At 35.2% G+C, this 20,740-nt stretch overlaps 1 protein-coding gene and 1 non-coding gene across 2 annotated transcripts; one reads left to right on the forward strand and one right to left on the reverse strand.

The window, feature by feature from the left end:
- Positions 1–663: 663 nt before the first annotated feature.
- Tmc (Transmembrane channel-like) lies at positions 664–19,071 on the reverse strand. The gene is made up of 14 exons (XM_073075369.1): positions 18,919–19,071; positions 12,795–12,869; positions 7,660–7,825; positions 6,895–7,063; positions 6,236–6,371; positions 5,984–6,088; positions 5,449–5,637; positions 5,049–5,281; positions 4,679–4,870; positions 4,290–4,538; positions 2,776–4,168; positions 2,054–2,650; positions 1,752–1,971; positions 664–1,394 (listed from the first exon to the last, which is right to left on the reverse strand). The coding sequence occupies exons 1-14, from the start codon at positions 19,069–19,071 to the stop codon at positions 664–666; spliced, it is 4,608 nt and encodes a 1,535-aa protein (XP_072931470.1).
- On the forward strand, positions 17,109–17,182 carry TRNAY-GUA (transfer RNA tyrosine (anticodon GUA)). Its single transcript has one exon. It is a non-coding gene; the product is annotated as a tRNA-Tyr (tRNA).
- Positions 19,072–20,740: the final 1,669 nt, after the last annotated feature.

The following is a 20,740-nucleotide window of genomic DNA, read 5'->3' on the forward strand; positions in this document are numbered from 1 at the left end:
AAAAGTAGAGATTTCAACGAACAGAAAACATACCAACTTTTTGAAAAAAGCTGATATTTTGACGGGTGAGTTTTCGATTGAAAATTAGGGTGTTTTTTCGATATTAATTCAAAATAAGGTGAAAAAATAAAATTTTTAATCAAATAAATTACAGCGTATTTGGGACATAAAAAGGTAAGTTTTCGCCAAATTTCGTTAAAAAAAAAATTTTTTGTAAAAGATAAAAATAAAAAACCAAAAACTTGGTTTTTTGAATTTTTCACATAAATTTTGAGGTTATGTGAAAAAAGTGTAAATACAAAAGTTTTAGATCTTTTTATTACCTACAACTTTGCCATTTGACTTTTTTCGATAGGACTTTTAGTTTTGCCGGAAATCGAGAAAAACCGTTTTTTACCCTTAAAGACTCACCCCCATCCCCTCCCCGACCTCAGATCACCCGTAAATTATTTTTCCCTTCATTTTTATAATATTCCCCTCCTTTTCTAATGGGTTTCATCCTGCTACAATTTTATTTCACTTTTTATTATTTTTAAATGCTTCTACCCTGGTCTATACAGCATTTTGAATAAAAAACCGTTTATATTAAATCTAAGGAATTTATTTACTATTCAGTTTTTTTTAGAGAATATACGCTACATAACCATCTTACAATATAGAACATTACAATGAGTACTGGTATTTATGGCCTTCATCACATTTTTTCGCCTTTTTTGACTTATTTTCATTTATGCTGTGGACACTACTTTGCCGTTGAAGGGATTTAGAATCTGAACTACTCCTGGTTGTTTGACTCGTTCGTGATTTTTGCAGTTCACCACTTTTATCTGCATCTTCAGATTTTTTATTTACGTTGTTGTCGTCGTTCGCCTTTATATTCTGCAAGGTCTCATCATCACTTTCAGTAGTACTGATTGTTATTACTGGGATTACCGATCCCATCGAATCCGATTGTTTAGATTGATTACTAGTTTCAGAAGTTTGCTTTTTATTCATTTTCCTTGTGTATGCTTCAATTTCTTCGAGCGAGTCGTCTTTTGTACGTTTGGATGATGTCGGAAGTTCGCTATTCTTTCCTAGATTTAGTTTCTCTAAGACGGCTTTTTTATCAGTGCGATCATCAGTGCAATATAATTTTAATTTAAGCTTTCTTTCAATGTTCCTATGCTTCAGATTTTCAGTAGGTTTGAAGTCGACATTGGATTTTTTATTTTCTTCAATATTCTTATTAATATAAATATCTTTGGTTTTTAAAAGTTCTTTGGGAAGAGATTCGTGGAACACAGTATCTGTTTCGTATTCTGCATTATTTGAGGTTGTGCTTGGGGCACATGATGCTTCTGGATTCGTTTTCTTGTCAATCGCTAAGCCAACTATTTTCGCAAAAATTCCACCTGTAAGATTTGTAATGTTTATATTCGATTATCTACAAAATTCTCATAAACTCAAAAAATATATATCAGATATAAATTGTAATAACAAAATTTATTGTCAAAGGTTATTGCTAACTTAACACCGCGTTATAAAACTCCTGTGTTCTGGTTGAAGGCTCGGTGGATGTACTGAATGTTACGATATAAGGCTTTCTAACTTATTCTCGGAAGCAGTAAAAATCTGATATTGCACAATTTATATTAAAACGTATAGTTTTAATAGGTTAGGTATATACCTATGTATAAAAAATTAAGCTATATTTAAAATTAGGTATGTGGTAAATATTTATTAGGTACGCAAACAATATTATATATTACCTTTTTTCTTTACGGATTTTATAGGCTCCTTTGTGTCTTCTGCCATTGCAGTCTTGCGGTCATCAGAATCTATAGATTTGCTTATAGGAAACGTAGGCAATGCTTTTTTCCATCGTGCAAATGGCGTATTATCCATAGCTGATGAACCAGCTCGTCTTCGTGTATCCGCTAGTTGGAACATTTTCCTTCTCTCTTCTGTTCTTTCACGTCGTAGTTGAATCTAGAATAACGGTTTATATAACATATAAAAATAACAATGGAACACCACGTTAATTTTATAATATGAATGCACTGTAACTAACCTTCAAGTCATTATTTGCTTCTCTCAAAGAATTCGTTAGAGAAGTTAGATAATAAATAATCAATATTAACAAGACAAGTAGTGGTATAACGGTAGCTGGTGACGCTAGGTAGCGCAATGCAAAGTGTACACTTTTAGGAAGAATTTTATAAATATTCGTTGTTAAAATGTAATAGATTTTTTGATATTCTGAAAATGGACCACAATGCCACGAAGGTTTAACCCATACAATAGTGTAACCGACGGGCAAGACACATAAGAATAACATTGTTAACAACAGTGCCAAGTAAAAATTATTGCTTTTAGATACTCTAAATACCACTTCATGAGGAACATTACAGGTCATCACGGCCCAAGATCGAAGATACATCATTATCATTAATTTAAAAACATTTAAAACAACTAGTCCAGGAGAAAAAAACATTCCCATCCAAACCATTCCTTGGTTATTAATAAGATGTAATATATTTTCGGCTATTTTAAAATCACCATACTCGGGACACTTCTTTTCTAAGTCCCAGCACCAACATCGATTCATGTATCTCACAAATAGAGCTCGAAAGAAATCCATGAATAAGGTTCCTAGGAGTACGAATACCTAAAAGGAAAACGATTTTTATAATTAGATATCAAATTAGACGTTCAATACTACAAATTCAAAACTTTTATTATTTTAGTATCGTTAGGTATACAATAATTTTATTTTTTACTGTTATATCTTACCAAATCCATCATAGTCAGTTTTACTAATTCCTGCCCGAACATGGTTTCCCAGCATAATTTTAATAGCTTTTTCCTTGTCGCTACGGTTAGGTTGTACATTTTTCTGTTATAATTATCAAAATAATAGGTATCGATCATAGTGACGTTAGTTCGATTTTGTCTTAAATTTTCTGAAACTATTTCAGTAACGTTGCATCTAGTTATATAGCATGTTACATTAACAATCGCACAATTTATTGTATAAAATATCTGAGTAATATTGTACTCTCCGCATTTTGTGGTGTAATTAAAAGTGACGTCGGGACAAATTTTCAAGCTTATAGATTTAGGAATAAGTGATTGTGTTGGGACAATTTCCTTAAACGTTGATGTCGACCCCTCTTGTAATGTTGACACTATCTCCGTCGTTTCATCAGTTGGGGCATATATTTTCGATGAAGTTGTTAAATCGTAGAAATCAGTAGATACAGGATCAGTAAATGTGACACTAGATGTACTTTCTGTATTAATAGATTTTCTGTTAGCCGATTCTATATCAGTGAAGTTGGAATTTGTGAAATCTTTGGTTGAGAAATTGGTTTCTGCATCGCTTGTAAACATCGTTATCGATGTTGTATCTATAAGTTCAGGTCCAGTCGACGAATAAAATGTTGATTTCTCACTGGTTGTTGTTAAGTTTGAATCTGAATCTACATAAGATATCGTAGAGCCTTCTGATGCCGTGAACTGTTCCTCTGTAGTATCTGAAGTAATTATTTTTGAATAAAATAGGTTATTAGTTGCTGAAATCGTTTCTTTATTTTCATAAGTAACAGTGGTTGTAATGGAATCATAATTATCATAATTAGAGTCGTCATCCAAATCATTCGTTTCAGTAGAGTCGTCTATTTGGCCTATCCCTCTTAATCTCTCCATTTCTATTTGTTCTAAACTTTTAGGCGACGTAACTTCAACAACTGAATTATTATAATTTACTAAGTCTACAAGACTTTCGGCTATTAAGCCATTAGACACGTCACGATTTTGTACTTTTTTCCAAACTGTTGCGTACTTTTTGTGTTTTTTCCCCGACGAATGCACGTTCTTTCTTAACATTTTATCATGTTCATGAAAAGATAATATCATTGAGCTTTTTGTGGACGTTTCCGTGTATTCATTAAATGGCGGTAAAGACGCCAAATTACATGGAAGACATGGAACAGGGGTTTCAAAGCATGATATTGGTAAGCTCATTGATAAATTTTCGTTGAAATTTGAATTATTATTTGATAACATAATAGCATCCATACTGACATTTGGCTGGAGTTGATACAGTTCTTTACTCATCCCATCAATTTTGCATAATAGCGCAAAAATCAAAGAATATAAATTTAGCAAATTTAAAAGCATTATTCTGAAACAAAAATGTATGATGTTGAATTAAGAACCTCCTCCTTTTTGAATATTGGTTAGTGAAACAATATTTTGACTTTATTTCATTCTAATAACAACAAAAACTAAGAAGACTAGCATACCTCGCAAGTTGTAATCTTAATTGTTTTCTCGGATGGTAATCTTCAAAAAAACCCAATAGTTCAAAAAACACGGGAAACAAGATCGAAATTACAGTGACTACTATTGTGGTTTCATTCTCTCGCCACCAATTTCGTGGTTTTGTATTGTCATCTGAACGAGATACTACGGTCACTACAGCGTATGCGGATATAATGAGAAGAATTACTACACAGATATTCACGACAGCTCGGAGAGATATAATCCGCCAACTAAAATGTTAAAAGTTTATCGTTATCGTACCTATACAATTAGTATAGATATATTTATTTACTTATTCATATAAATGAATGTAAATTTATTTATGAAAATAAATCAATTGTTTCCAATCGTAAGTTAAGTTAAATCCTACTTCCTTAAATTTTTCTTTTTTTCTGCTTCTTCTAAAAGAGCCTCTTTGAAGCCCAGAATGACTGATGCTATACGATTGTGAGCAGTCTCCGCGTTCCCTATCATGTAATCCCAACCCGTGAATAATTTCCATGAAAATATGCATTCATCTTCCTTTTCAGATAGTTTTGACATTCGAGAGTTTTCCGCCATTCTGTAAATAAATTAACGGTATATAAAAAAATGCAAACAACTTATTAGATATTAAAACTTTGAATATAAGTTTAGAATGATTTATTTCAATATTTCAAATAAAGGATTTAAGATCAAAATTGTGAGATTCAAGATCTAAAGGATCCAGTGTAGCGTAAACTTGGGATAAAATTACTCACTTTCTCAGTATAGCGACAAAGCTATAAATGTAAACCACGAGACCGGTCAGAAAATAAGCTAGAGGCATCCTGTACTCGGATTTCTCAATGTTACTGTAGTAGCCGTAGAAGATAGGGGAACATTTTAGTACTCCTTCAAATTCCCATAGAGTTAAGAGATTAGTGGCGTTACGTCGCTCCTCTTCCATTATTATTTTTCTTTCGCCATCTTGCTTAGGATTTGCTGTGAGATACTAATATTTTTTTTTCTTTTATTAGACATGATTTAAGTAAGATAAGTCAAGGTTTTAAAGATAATGTGTTAGGTGTAAAGTTATTACCTAGTAAAGAATTAGTATTAAGTAGTTAAAACATTATTTTAAAATTGGAAGTATGAATAACTAAACAAATCATACATTACCTCCGGCACAATCACAAATATAAGCAAAATAAATCCAATAACCAGATTGACCCAAAACAACCATCTCAAGAATGTGAAGTAGGAGGCCACCACGGAACCGAAGTGGGACTCTATCTCTTTGATCCGCAGCTCCCAGGGTATCAGCAAGTTTGATGTGTTTGCAGCTTCACGCTTCAGTTGTTGCCATTTCTATGGATTGGAACGATGTAAAAGTAAATGCGATCGTGAATATAATACAATGCCAGATTCGGCAAGAATTATAAGTGTTCCGATTGTTATGTAAAACTTGGTAGATATAAATATTTTTAGAAGTATACGTAAAAAAAATGAAAACACCGCTCTAAATATCACTATAGTCGGGGTTTCGATTTTTTTCTTTGGAACAACAGCTTAATATTACAGCTCTGATAATAAACCATATTAAACCTCAATGTTTTTTCAATACTTTACTGTAAAGAATGTAAAATACAAAATAACAACCAAATGTTATGCACACTACTAGAAACTAGGAAAATTGTATAGTAGGTATGTGTACCGTTGTCAGTAGAATATTGAATCTGGCGTAGATGTCTCGTGTACATTTTGATTGCGCCAGCCTTTCCTGTAGTTGACCTTCGTGTCTTTTTATATACCCTTTAGCCTGTAAATATTTTAAAGAGATAAAATTACGGATATTATCATGTTATGCAGCTGGATTGAAAGTTTGGATTGAAAGAGGTATCTAGGGCGTGGAAAGCAAGTTTACTGAGGAAAGGAGTTTAATAAATTCCTTATATTGGTTTTTTACCTGGTGTACAATCTTCAGTTTTCTTCTCATGCCAAGAGGCTGTTGCTTAACGGAACCTAAAACCTCTTTGTGAAGGTGGATATTTTCAAAGATTTGTTCCTGTGTTGTCAAAATTTCTTCGATAGAAATCGCTGTGCTACAAAGTATGTGAATAGAATAATAAATTAGTTATTGAAATATGATGAAACATAAACGATTCAGTAAATCGTGAGGACACCCACACGTTCAGGAGTTCCTTAAAATTAACTTGGCCATCGTGTCTGCTAAAACTGTTGCCGTGCAATGAAAATGCCGTTGTCCGGTAGGGATACAGTATTTTGTATAATATAGGAGTAGCAGACGAGCATGCACTCCACCAGATGGTAAATGGTTACTGCCGCCCATGGACAACTGTAATCAACCCCAGATAGGATTAGTTATTCCTACTATACTACCTGAAGTCGATCATAGATGTGCCACTACCCCTGAGGACTAAGCTGAAACGCCTCGGAAAAGTATGTCTCCCTTACCACACCCTTTAAATCACAACACAGCAGCGCTTAACACTGCTATAATTAGGCGGAAATAGGAGTGACGGTCGTGTCGCCGGAGTCGAACCACAAAAGGCTCTACTGGTGGACGACAAGAACGGCATTCTTTTAACGGCTGAGATTACTTACTCGCCAGAGCTGTTGGTGAAGACAGAAGAACGTCGTCTTGTGCGAGTCTCGTCTGGTAGGAACGGCGACGAAGGGCGGCGGGCCCGGCCCTTCCTGGACCGCCGCACACTGGCTCGACGCTGCCTGAGGACAGCACTCAAGCTGGAATAATCTTCATCTTCCGAACCATCTATAACACACAATAAAAGTACCGATTACATGTTATTATATATAAAAAATACTATATATATTTTATATATAGGTATTTATTCGTTATTGGCTTGTTCATCAGGAGAATTATGTATCTAAGTCTAATTTACTATTGCGGCGACAAAGTTATAAGCCATAATATAAAATCATACAACATAATTTAGTTAATAAATATTTCGCTAAATTCATTAGTATCATTTCGATTTATGAAATTCATATGTGCTTAGTATGAAATTCAAATTCAAAATATGATTTTAAGTGACCTGCTACGAAGTAATGTTTTCCGATAATTGGTGAGAGATCGGCAGCACTCTGACGTAGACTGATAATGTCATATATGTACGTATTTCTAACACGACGTCAGTTAAATACATATGTTGGATATTACGTAGCGTCAAATATTATTGTTGTAATATTCGTTTTATTACAAGTTATTCTGCGTGCATTGCTCACTCGCGCAGCGTAAAATTCGCAAACTTGCTTTTGCAAATGCAAAATTATTATCTATTAAAACTTTTATTGGATCTTTCTGTGTATACTATACTTCCGATATACCAGTAGCAGATAGGTATGTACCTCCAGCAGATGGTGAAAACTTGACTTCGCTGCTGACTGGAGTTTCTGAGGGCAGATGGAACAACAAGTTGACTCCGGACGAGGTCATGCTGCCGGGGTCAGCCCACGTCACTGACAGGCGGTCCACGGACGGCTGCGGTGAGGATGGTGCTCGGTCGTAGGAACCCTAAAAGTATGACTTATATATAATTGTAACTATCATCATCATCAACCCATTATTGTCCCACTGCTGGGCACGGGTCTCCTCTCAGAATGAGAAAGATTAGGCCATAGTCCACAACGCTGGCCAAGTGCGCATTGATAGACTTCGCATACCTTTGAAAACTTTTTTTTTAAAGATTTTTCAGGTATGTAGGTTTCCTCTTGATAATTAATTTCTATTTCTAATATGCACATAACTTTGAAAATCATAACAAAGGTAGATTTGAACCTGGGACCCCTCGATCAAGAGGCCGAGTTTCTTAACCACTGCTATAATTGTAACTATAATAAATATAAGTATTAAAATTTTATTATAAAATATAGAGGTAAGAACAGTGGGCACTTCAGAACTCTATCACTGAGCGGCATAGAATTAGGCGATTTTGTTGTTTTAATAGTAGGTAATATCGGAGTTATGAAAAGGGCTGTTAAAACTGATAAACTATTACCTAAATTTCATAACAAACTTACTCTTAAATATCGGATATAAACATGCCTACTATTCGTAATGAGGTGTTGGCGGCATGGATAATTGGAGACAATATACTTATATTACATTGATCTGATGGTAGATAATGCACCTATTAGTCCTATTCTCCTATTACATGAAATGCAACTTATTAGTTGAAAACTAGACCGTACGTAGTACGTAGGTATATGAAGCTCATAAGGATTATTATAGAATTTGTAAAAATTACACTATTCTCAGACAGATTCAAAAGCGTTTAGCCAGAAAGAAATATGTTCAACTTTCGATTTTGCAGAGATAGAATGAATCTTTGCACTGGACTGCCGATGCGCTGCACTAACGCCAAAGTTAGTAAAAGTAGCAGTTCCGCTTCCAAGCCAAAAAAGCGGTTCCAGGTGGAACGGCTCACTTGACTTAATCCTAATCACAAAGAGTGAAGCAATCGAAAAGCAATAGCAGAGATTGCGCTCAATTATGGGCAAAAAAGTATAAAAAGGAAGCTAGAAACAGTACACATTACTAGAATACGGAACCATATACACGTATTTGTATAATAACCCAATAAGTAGTAGGTATATAATAGTAATATTGTGTATGTATTTGAATGGATTTTCTTCACTTTTATTAAAGTTTTCTAACATTTCTAACAAAAGTGTTATTTAATTTTGGCAGAATTACGGTTTTTCTCTCCAATTCCCTAACAAGTGCGCAGGGTTTACTTAATAATGCTTATCATTTTGAATATAAATAAAGTTTTTAAATTAACACCGATTTGCTTTTATTATGGTGTTTAATTACTTAGCCGTCGGCGAGTCTAGTGTTATTTTCACGTTTGTGTTTGTCAGATTTTAATTACTACAGTGCTATTGTACGTGTGCGTTCTATTCAATTACGCGCGAATTGCTAGAGCTTTGTGTAAATTACATGTCATATTCTTTATTGCTTTTAGTTTATTATTTTTATTTTTATTAGTATTTCCTTCTGTTTCAGCAAACAAACCGTTTACATATTTTTAAACCACATAATTTTGCAACATAACAGCAAACGTTAATTTATAGAATATTTTACACGTTTCTTACAATTGTCAATTAAACATAAAAAAAATATCACGGTTTCCGAACGACAAGTTCTTGGCACTAAAAAAATAAATATTCCAAATTTAAACTGACCAACAGAGAAAGTAAAGTTATTCCATCGGCGCGAACACCTCCACAAGCAGGAGGAAGCAATCGGACTGTCCACTGAGAGTGGCAGAGTGGCGTTAGGCCGCCCGCAACCGAACGATAAATTAAACGATTTATTGCCTACGCGTCTCCGCGCCTTGTAAATGGATCTGCGTCATTCGCTTTCCTAAATTTGTGGCTTTCATAATTACACGTTTTGACTTGATTAAAAATGATCGTAATTATATTTTATTTCTTTTTGAATAATTATCCACGACAAAATCCCTCATTCCTATTTAGGGATATTAAGATAGAGTGAGAGCTGAAAATTAGTTGGAAATAAATAACTATAGGCTAGGAAATGCATGGTCTGTCACATTTTTTTTTATCAAACATTAGCTAAACATCTTATACAAAGGTTGGAAAATCTTATTTAATAACATAAAAATTAAATTTCTTCTTTTCTTTCGAAAAAAAAATAGGATAAGATAAGATAGGTAAGTAGCATACACATATAAAGCATATAAAATTCACTATTACAGAAGTGTCGAAGCAAATATTACGGCTAAACTTTATTTAGAAGTCTGCAGGGAACCCTATTACAGTAGATTGATAGAGAAATATGTTTGATATTGTTAGGCGTGGTAAGCAATATATTTCCATCAAAGTAGGTACGAACAAAATAAATTCGAAAAGGCGTTCTCGAGGGAACTAAATTTTAACTTCTAAGTCGTAATTCGAAGTAAGTTTAGTAGAACTTTCATAACTATCTTCTATCTATACTCTAACATAAATACTTTGCTGTATTTGATATTATCAATGAAAAATTAATGGTATTTTTGAACGAATATAACAATATCGATTTCTTAATTATAGAAACACGAAGGAAAAACAAACCTTCATTGTGATTGTCAAAAAAGGAGTCTTATATATACATTCCTATTAAATAAATAAATATCAACAAATTTACATAATATCATTGCATAGATGTTTTCAATAATAAAGGAAAAGAAGCTTATTAATTGTAAAGTCGAATACGCCCAGGTGGATTCCGTGACAGATCGTACTCAGTCTTCGGCCGCCAATGAGTGGCCAACCGGTGACGGTGATTAACTGAATCGCAGGGCTGGCTGCCCTAAGCCCTTATAAGCTTTTTAGGTGAAAAATATTAAAAAATGATATCCATCTCACATAATACAGAAAAGAAGGCACGATGAAATGTGCAGGTAAGCTGTGACTAAATGGTTTCGTACTTTGTAAATAAATAAAAAGTAAAAGCTAACTTTTGTAGGCAATAGTTAATAATAAAGTACATATTTAAGAAGTTTTTGAAGGAATGGAACCTTTTGTGGTTGGAATCGTGAGGAACCATCTATTATAGCCGAATAACATCAGTGTTACTGTGTTCCGGTTTGTGATAGAAGGATGTGATAACAGTGAAGGAGACATACTTGTCCGAGGCGTTCCAACTTAGTCTTCTGGGGTGGCAATGCATCTGTGGCGCAGGTAAGACTCTAATTTTGTCTAGGTTTGATTCAATTTTGTAGCAGACCATGTTGCTTTGTTGTTTGATAGCTCTACGCATAGATTAACCAGTGATAAGAGTTAGACCCATATCCAATACCTCAGGTGATCCCGATCTAGCTGCTTTTCGGAAGCCAGATGCAATAAAGAATACTTAAAAAGAAATACTTAAAATAGTATTTCGTTGGGAATGTATGTAACCACATTTGAACTCTGGATAAGTTGTAGAATGTAAACAATAGCGCTGCAACGCACTCTTCAAATCACGCAATATTTGTTAGTAAAAATCGGTTAGTAAGAACTGTTAATGTTAATGTAATACTCATACTAATGTTGAGTCAGCCCTGTGTATTCATTCCATTAACTAGCTATTCCTCCCACTCCCATCGTTTATAGCGCCCGCATAATAATTAAGAAGTGATTTTTCACGTACAAAAGGTCACTCCTGATCGATATTTGACATATTTATTGGTTATTTTGCTACAATCCCATAATTAGATTCATATAACTAATTTGTGCTGTTCAGATTAACACTAACATGTAAGTAGTTAGATGCATTAAGTTCGTATTTCATATGTGTTGCATATTTGATAAACATACGAGTAGGTGCAAGAGGTATGTATTTTTTATGTAATACCATATATCCGTAAGAAATATGTGTACCTTAACTATTCTTAGTGGTCACTTCGTGCACAAAATAATAACTAATTTTATTTTGTGGTGCGTGGTTGTTAATAATATGCTCAGTTGATTTTTCCAGAGGCAAACTTTCACGTAAATACTCGTAGCTCGACTCTTTCGACTCGTCTGTTACAAAACGAAACTCGAAACAATTTGTATTTGTATAGGACAAATGAGTTAAAATTAAAAACAATAAAAATTAATTTTATAGGATGCAACTCCGCAGGTATATTACTTTAAGATAGAAATGCTTAAATTGTTTCACTGCGGTGTTGACTGACATGTCTTTAATCTTAATAAAGAGCTATGTCTAGTAGAAAGTGAAATAAGGCTATTTTCATTTGAATTGAAGCAATTTCACCAGTGTTTGGTGAGCCCGGCCCAGTCCCGCTTAATTATGGGTGTTTTGTTACACCAAGTTTATTAGACTGTCTGTTAATATGCGAAAACGTTCTACATTGCAGTAGTGTAGGCGTAGCATGATAATATTCTAGCCAATTATATATATATATATAGTTATAATATCATTGATTCTAGTCAGTAAATTTATATTAGGTACCGCTTGCATATTTTTATTTATTATTAGAATGTATTAAATACACCATACCGTTCAAATCTGTTCAAAGATATAAGTTTAACTTTTGTTGTTACAAATTTCTAGGAATTCTTACGTAATCCCTATATACCTAAACCTTTTCTCAGCTTACATTGATATTTCTTAATGTAGACTAAAAAAAACATTGTACTGCAGAGGTTATTTATTAAGGAAACCAAGATCCTTAAAAGTACTAAATGTATAATTTAAAAACTATTTTGTCTCAATACAGTAACAGTACCGAATACCCGAATTAACAGCTCTATAAGCAGTCCCACGCCAGTGACACGAATTTTATTCTAGCAGAATAGTGGTAAGGAATTGACTCCTGATTTCTGAATTTATACGAAAGTGCGAAATCTGCACTTGAATTACTTGGGACTCTATGGTGTACCTAAATCCTTGTAATTTCAAGTTAACACCCATCCCCAGTACCAGCATAGTAATAGCCTGATGATGCATATAAAACGATTGTAGATTACCTACACGTATATCTTCTTACCTGCGGTGTCAGTACAGATTTGCCCTCGTTGACTCTTGGCCGGGGCTCCAATTTAAGGATCCCCTTTTCTTTCCCCTGTAAAATAACAATAGTATGTTTTACTAATGTTTGCGACGATACTAAGGATAATGTCCTGTCTGGACTGCCTGAAAGGACCATCTGATATACGTATTTATCAAAACAAAGGTACGTATAATAAAATTGTTTATGTAGGTAATGAAGTTACTCTGGATAATGGTATTTTGGTACTTTAGCAAGGAAAATATCAATGATAGATTAACGAACGATGATAGATAGAATTGCAGTCGAAGGCGGCCTCATCGTCACACCTATTTCTGTGTTATAGCAGTAATATAGCGCTGCTGTTTTCTGGTTAAAGCTTTCCAAGATTATTGAAAAATAAAGTCAATAAAGGTTTTATAATTACTTCTATGCGTTGACACTTCTAGGTTACAATTGTATTTTTATTTTTTTTGTTCGACTTGCGGATGCCTTGCGTGCCTCCAGATTTACTGAGTAATATAATATAATTTATATCATTGCCATCAAGTGAAGATAATAGTATACTCTGCGAGGCTGCCTATAATATGTTTACTAAACACCTTGTTTGATTCAATGTAAAGAAAACGGATTTTGCTCAAAAACTTATTTAAGAATGGAAAGCGCGGAAACTGTAACCGTAGCCGTACTGCGCGAAAAAGGTAGGTTTCCAATAAAACAGCTATTCACTTTCACACGTTGGATAATGAACCGTATGATTTTAAAGGGAAGAGGGCTAAATAGGGACCGTTGCGAAAGAAATAAAATATTTCAAAATACCTTCGAATCCATGGTGTCTTGGAACCGGCGATCACCATCAATCGTTGACAGCAACTGGTGTTACACCCGTTCGTTGCGTGCCTTCACGTCCAGATGGGAAAACATCCCACCTTCATTTATTCAAATTGTGGCGCAAACTACTCACAATTACATGAATAATGTCGTTTGTCGCGCATACCTTTTGCGTGTTCGCTCAGCTATCACAAATTGTGATTAACACTAAAAGTATTAAAGCAGCAATCTTCCTTAGTAGTCGTAACTCGACGTGATACCGTAGAGAATTAAAGTGGAACTTTTGGAGCCATGCTATTATGTAATTTACTTAGCATATTAAGCTCACTTTACCGTCGCATACATGTTTTTCTTGTTTTTCAATGACTAAAATATTGTTATATACGCATGAGTGCTATAAACACCAATTATATTTTAAAATCAATAACACAAGCGTGCTAATTCTGTCTAATGATGATACATAAATCTTTATTTAGAAGTAAGTAATTGTCTTAAGAATTAACTTCAATATATTTGCGTATTATTATTGGACTCATTGTTTTACATTTATTTAATTTTTATATTACCTTAAGTTTTTTTTGTATAAATTATATTTTTGTATATATTGTGTATATATGTATAGTTAGAATTTGTAAATATAATGAATATGCATATTTAAGATTTTTATGCTTTGCTGTTATTTTTAAAATAATAATATGTATTGCGTATTCGTTTGCTTCTTTTGTCACGTAAAATACTAAACTAAAAATAATCATCGAATATTTCAATGGTTCTTGATTGAGCACATGAGAGAATTCAAATTTTAAGTCAAAATCCGGAAAAAAATATAAGTTCGGACCTGATAACATGAGAGACTATGAAGTGCGTGTAACAGTTCGCTAATTATAACAAATGTTTCTAATTATCAATGTATTTAATGTAGAATACATGTGTATCTTAAAACATTTTTTGCTAAATGTGTGACACGTAATCTGCCTGATACTGGCCATTTGCGGACAGCAAAAGGAAGGCATTATTATTTTGTTTGTCACACATTGAAATAAAAAGTAAAATATTACACACTTATTTCTGCATGCTTTTCCTAGGCGTTCCAACTTAGACCTCAGGCGTAACAAACCATCTGTGGTCGACCGCAAGTAGGACTCTTATCACGGGTTGACTGCAGATGTCAATGAGTGGCAGTGCCCACTTACGAGTACCATTTGTTTGACTTCATGCTCCTTTACTACCTCTATATTATAAAAAAATATTGTTTCTCTACTTATGGGTTTTTGCTGTAGGTCTCCAGTAATTAGCGAACAGGGTTGCGCAGAGTGGGCCGTTAAAAGGGGTGAGAACGCTCACTTTACCGTTCCAATACCTGTATAGGTACATAACAACTAACGTCCGTCTATTAAAGCTTTTTGCTTGACAAAAAGCCGTATTAGATTTCAACTTCCAACCTTATTTAGGTGAAATTATAATTAATGATGACGAAAAACGTTTATTTTCTATGTCATGCTTTTAAATCGTTTAAGTTCATGGTAAATTGTTATTTTTGCCATGTACCTAAATATATTATTACAGGACAATTTGCAGATTACCATAATTTAGAAATGTTCTGTAAGCATATGTTATAATTTGCACTCCTTGACACGCGGATATTGCAACTCATTGACACAGTATTAACCCACATCTACACGAGCAGTACCTATAGATTCTTACTTATTGTTAAGAATAGATACGTAGTTTAGTAATTTATATTAAAATAGGCTCATTGGCACAATTATCCGCCTGCTTGACCCAAGTAGGAATTCTTTCTTGGTTCAATGGAGTTATGGGATAATGTTTTGTTTTTGGGTGAAAGCAGAATTGCTCTTATAGGACCAGATAGACATAAGCGAGAGTATCAACGTGCGTGTTTTGGTCCACGTGCGATAGCGGGTAGCAGTATTTATTATGAAGCTCGTATAAACCTCGTCATTTTCGATAGTTGTTACGCCTTATTCTTAGGCGTAACAACTATCGAAAATGTTTCCTTTATTGAAGAAAACTTTCTTTCCATGCACGATAATGCAAGAGCCACGGTGCTCGCAATCCCCCTAATTATTTTAACGAAGTCGGTATTGCAATATTATCTTGCTCGCACTCCAGCTCTTAACCCCTGTCTCTTAACCCGCGTCTGAGACAATTTAAAAAGTCGAATTCGGGCACGAAGTCCTGCCTCTACCTTTTATGGTCTCATTTTTTATGAAAAATATAATATTAACAATAATTTAAAAGCTCCCTACTTAAATAATGTATGTATCGAGAGATAATTAACATTCCAAATTTCTGTAACTTTGTCTCATCGAAAGACAAACTCATCAAATAAGTATTCCCAGACATTATTGCAAAAATAACAAATTATTGAGTGAGCGAGCGATTTTGGCAGCAAATAATAAAGATGATTGTGTAACAAATGAAGATGAAGCCACCAACTATCCCATAGAATTTGTAAATTCCTTATAGGTGCCTGGCTTGCGACCGCACAATTTACGGTTGGTTCGGTAGTAATCGTGCCGCGAAATATGCAATAAACTAAACCTAAAACCAACGAAACTATGCAATGGAAAGCATTTGTTGATTACTAAAATAATAATCAATGTGATCTACGTGACGATACTAAGGGGAAAATTCAAAGGCGAGGGAGTTCTCATTCCAAGGATTCCAATGATCCCAACTGAAATACCGTTTGCATTTAAACGTATTCAATTTCCAATTCGTCTTGCATTCGCCATGACGACTAACAAGTCGCATGGCCAATCCTTGGATTGGTTTGCGGACTAAATCTAGAAAATTCATGTTTATCACATGGTTAATTGTATGTGGCAAGTTCACGGGTTGGAAAACCGTCTTTATTATTTGTTCATGCGCCTGAAAACAAAACTAGATATGTAGTTTATCGCAGGGTGCTTCAGTGAAAAGTGCAACCCACCAATTCCCTTAGTTTTGTTTTCTGTAATTTATTTAAAAAATGAACTGAATAATTTGTATTAATTTTAAAATCCTACATCTGCATTCTGCACATTCATTGTTGGCGAAGTTCGCAGGGTAAGCTAGTTACAAATATTCCAAGCAATCTATCAACAATTTTCATTTTTAAGGTCAAATTTAAATATATACTTTATTTTGTGACCCAAACTAAGCCAGCGACAAATTTTACAATTTAGCGATTAAAACATTGTTTTTTTTCCGGGAGTGTGATATCAGTAAGGTAGATCTTCATAAAACCCATATAGTCCAAACAATGATGGTATAGTCACCGTCATACCAGAATATAGAACTATTCTAACTTATAAAAATTCTCAAGTGAAAAAATCTGCGGACTAAGTTGTGGGTTATTGCTACATAGTGCTATATAATGTGAGGTTCTATAGCTAAACACACATAATCAATATTTTGTCAGACAGTTAAAATAATATAATATGAATACTGTATGATTTTTTCGCCATACTTGGCAGAGCTCTCGTGGCGCAATGGTTAGCGCGTTCGGCTGTAAAGCTGGAAGGTCGGTGGTTCGATTCCACCCGAGAGTTTGTCGGTGATGAAGTACATTTTTTTATTTTTTGAACTCGTTCTTCTCTTTTAAATATATTCTAGCCTTTTTTATTATTGTAATTTTTTTCTTTATAAATCATTTCACAAATATTTTTATTTGTTTCTTTTTCTTTTAGTTTACGTTCTTACAATATTGTAAATAATTAAATATAAATTACTTATGAATATCGGATACGATGAAAAAGAAAATTATGATATAAATAATCGTGTACTATAAGATTATTTAGCTTCCTTGCAAAACCAATTGTGTTCTAAACCTGGCATCTTTTCTACTGTTAAATGTAGCCAACGCCATCTACCAATTTCATAAGGAATCATTTGGAAATCTAGGTCACTACTAGGGATAGTTTAACCCTCATGCGTGGTTTTCATTCGTTGTAGCAATATTTAATAGATGGCTCTGTGTGTGAAGAAAGTTATACTATTTATTATTCTGTAGTTTATTTTCGATTTGAAACATTGATCAAGTAAGTTTTTGTCACAGGTGTCATGATTTCCGAATTTAATAATTATTTTGTTGTCGTCTTAACAGCAATGATTGAAAAATTAATATTAAAATAGGTAGTTTGATATTAAAATAAACTTATATTGTGGGTAGTATGCACCTAAAATCCCTATAAGTCTGTGATAACGTCGGCTCGGGTAGTTAGTTTGGTAGTCGTACGTTAACCATCAAGGTGACAAGTTGTTTAGTGAAAACTATGCTAGTTGGCTGATAAAAGTGTTAAAAATGGAATAAAAGTATTTAATGTGCTGCGAATTGGAGTTTTTCTGATACAGGAAATTTGCTTATTCTAAACCTCGCATTTTTTAATCATGTAGCTAACGCCATCTACCAATTTCTTAAAGAATCGTGTGGGAATCTAGATTATTATTAAGTGTAGTTACACCTTCACGTGTTAGTTTCAGTAATATTTAATAGATGGTTCTTTTTGTGCACATTTTTTATTCAATTCTATTGTTTATTTTGTTGTCGTCTTAACAGCAATGATTGAAAAATTAATATTAAAATAGGTAGTTTGATAATAAAATACAATTATCACTTATATTGCGGGTAGTATGCACCTAAAATCCCTATAAAAGGCTGTGATAATGTCGGCTCTTGTGTCAACATTCTGCGTTCGGACCGAGCAGCCCTGCCTGCCTCACGCTCTTGTATCCTAACTCAGTGCTTTCTTTGGCTCCTAGGCCGGTTTGTCTATTCGATTTTATCGATAGCGGGCCGTGCTTTGTTTATTGCCAATTTATTGAAGTGAAGTGAAGTGAAGTGAAAGTGTGATCCCTCCTAGTATGAAGTAAAGGCTTTCTCGGATGAGGTGGTGGCCCAACACGGGGTGATTTTGGCCGTTTCGCTCGATATAGCTAACTCCTTCAATATCCTGCCTTGGGCCATTAGAGATGCATTTCCACAGGGAGAGAAATTCCACAGGGTGCCTCCCTACCTCAGTCGGGTCGTTGGAGCCTATCTCTCTGACAGGTACGTAACGTACACGGGGCACGGAGGACACGCACTAAGTCGGCAGATGACATGCGGTGTTCCACAGGGGTCGGTTTTAGACCCACTCTTATGGAACATCGGGCTCAAGCTGGCGTATGGTAAAACCGAGGCCCTGTATTTCCACGGGCTGTGAAGGGCGCCGCCGCTGGGGTCCCACATGCTCGTCGGTGGCACCCGTGTCGAGGTTGAGTCGTCTATGAGGTACCTGGGACTCACCCTCGACGGCCACTGGTATTTCCGCGAGCATTTCAAGCGATTGGCTTCCAGATTAATGGGCACGGAAGCTGCATTAAAGCGGCTGCTGCCCAATCTCAGGGGGCCTAGCGCGAGTTGCCACCGCCTATACTTGGGGGTGGTGCGCTGCTCCATCCCAAACCGAGACGAGCCCGGACGCGGGGAAACGCCGTCGGCACTGCGGACGAGTGCTATTAGCGTACCCGTGGTCCGGCATATCCTCTCCACTGTCCCCGCAGCTGAGAGGAACCCATGAAGAATTTCCCCACGAAAACAAAACAGTACTAGTGATAAGACTAGAGTCCTTGTCAAAAGAAATCAAATCAAACTCGCTGGGGTCACTGTGCCCACCTTCATGGTCCATTCTCAGACCAGTTTCTTAACACAATAATATTGCATTGTCCGCGATCTACGCTTGCAAAATTGCAGCTCAATTGAATAACTTGAAGTGGGTCAAATTTGACTACTTAACAAGATTTGATCAGAACTAATACACATGCGAATATTATAAATGAAATACAGACTTGTAAAATACATTTTGTTTTTATACATTTTTTAGTTTATCATTGTCTGGTTATTGTTTGGTTTATAATATTTTATCATAAACTGTATAAATTTATAATAAGATTTATAATAAGTTTAAATACAGACAAATAAAAAAGCTTACTTGTCAAATTACTGTACGAACAATAAATGACTTAGTACGGAAAATTTGTACGGAACCCTCTATTTTTACTAATGTGACTGGCTCCCTTGTGCAAACCCCCCGATATAGAAAGTTCATTAGTAGTTTACTTTACAGGGTGTAAGGTATATCTCCCATATCTTAGTCTGCCTCGCGCGAGACATTCCCGAAATCCCCTCTTGGGCTCCCCAACTATGCTTTGAACCCTTTGACAAATCACGGATGAGTGTCTGGGATTCGAACCGAGTTTCAATCACTAGACCCGGGACTGGAATAGGGCTACGGTATCCCCTGCCTGAGATGTAAGAGGCGACTAAAAGGAGGCTTTCGTGGTTGAGGGTAGTAACAGTGGGAGCTCAAACCGTCAAGCGACCCCTGGAAGGACGGGGGCACGGCACTGAACCTTGCTTTTTATGTTCCATGGACGACAGTATGTGTGGTCGCGTACCGTCGTAAACACCGGTACAGGAGGAACGTAAATTGCTTCTCCCCAGGGCAGACCCTGATAGGGGCATCGCGTTTGGAGGACTGTGGCTGTTCCGTCGGAAATTCTGGAGATTTCCACCAAGCGCTGAGGACGGCTACGGGGGGAGTTTTAGTGTGGTTTTACCACATCCCATATAAGCCGGCGTCATTGCCATGGCGTCGGGTACCTTTTGAAGGTTTCCCCCTCGATTAAAAAAAAGGGGTTGACGATTATGACGATGACTACTTTTATTACGGACCAAGAAACGGCTAAATACGAGTAATTTAAATTAACTTTTACCTACACACTTAAGAGATCAAACATGACTTACATGCCCCATATCTTGTTACATGACAGTGGGGTTTTTGACCCCTGTTATCAGCGTTTCGGATGCTTCCGAGATTAATTTAGACTTCAGTACTTGCATTGTTAAGCAACTGTACTTGTATGGTTAGCTTACGCGGTTTAAAATTAGGTTTCAAGGATAAGCAACTTATCAATGCGTAACTGAAAATATAAAACATGAATAAGAATAATTTGTGTTTAAAATCTACTCTTATCTTCCACACAAAAGCTTTCTCAAATGTATTTAATATATGTATTTGTTTACGTATTTGCCCATACAATTTCCCCTAGCGGATTGTATCAGAACT

Source organism: Epargyreus clarus, unplaced genomic scaffold, assembly GCF_041222505.1.
Source record: "Epargyreus clarus isolate Ecla_fem2 unplaced genomic scaffold, WU_Ecla_fem_2.2 ptg000007l, whole genome shotgun sequence".
Lineage (NCBI taxonomy): Eukaryota > Metazoa > Arthropoda > Insecta > Lepidoptera > Hesperiidae > Epargyreus > Epargyreus clarus.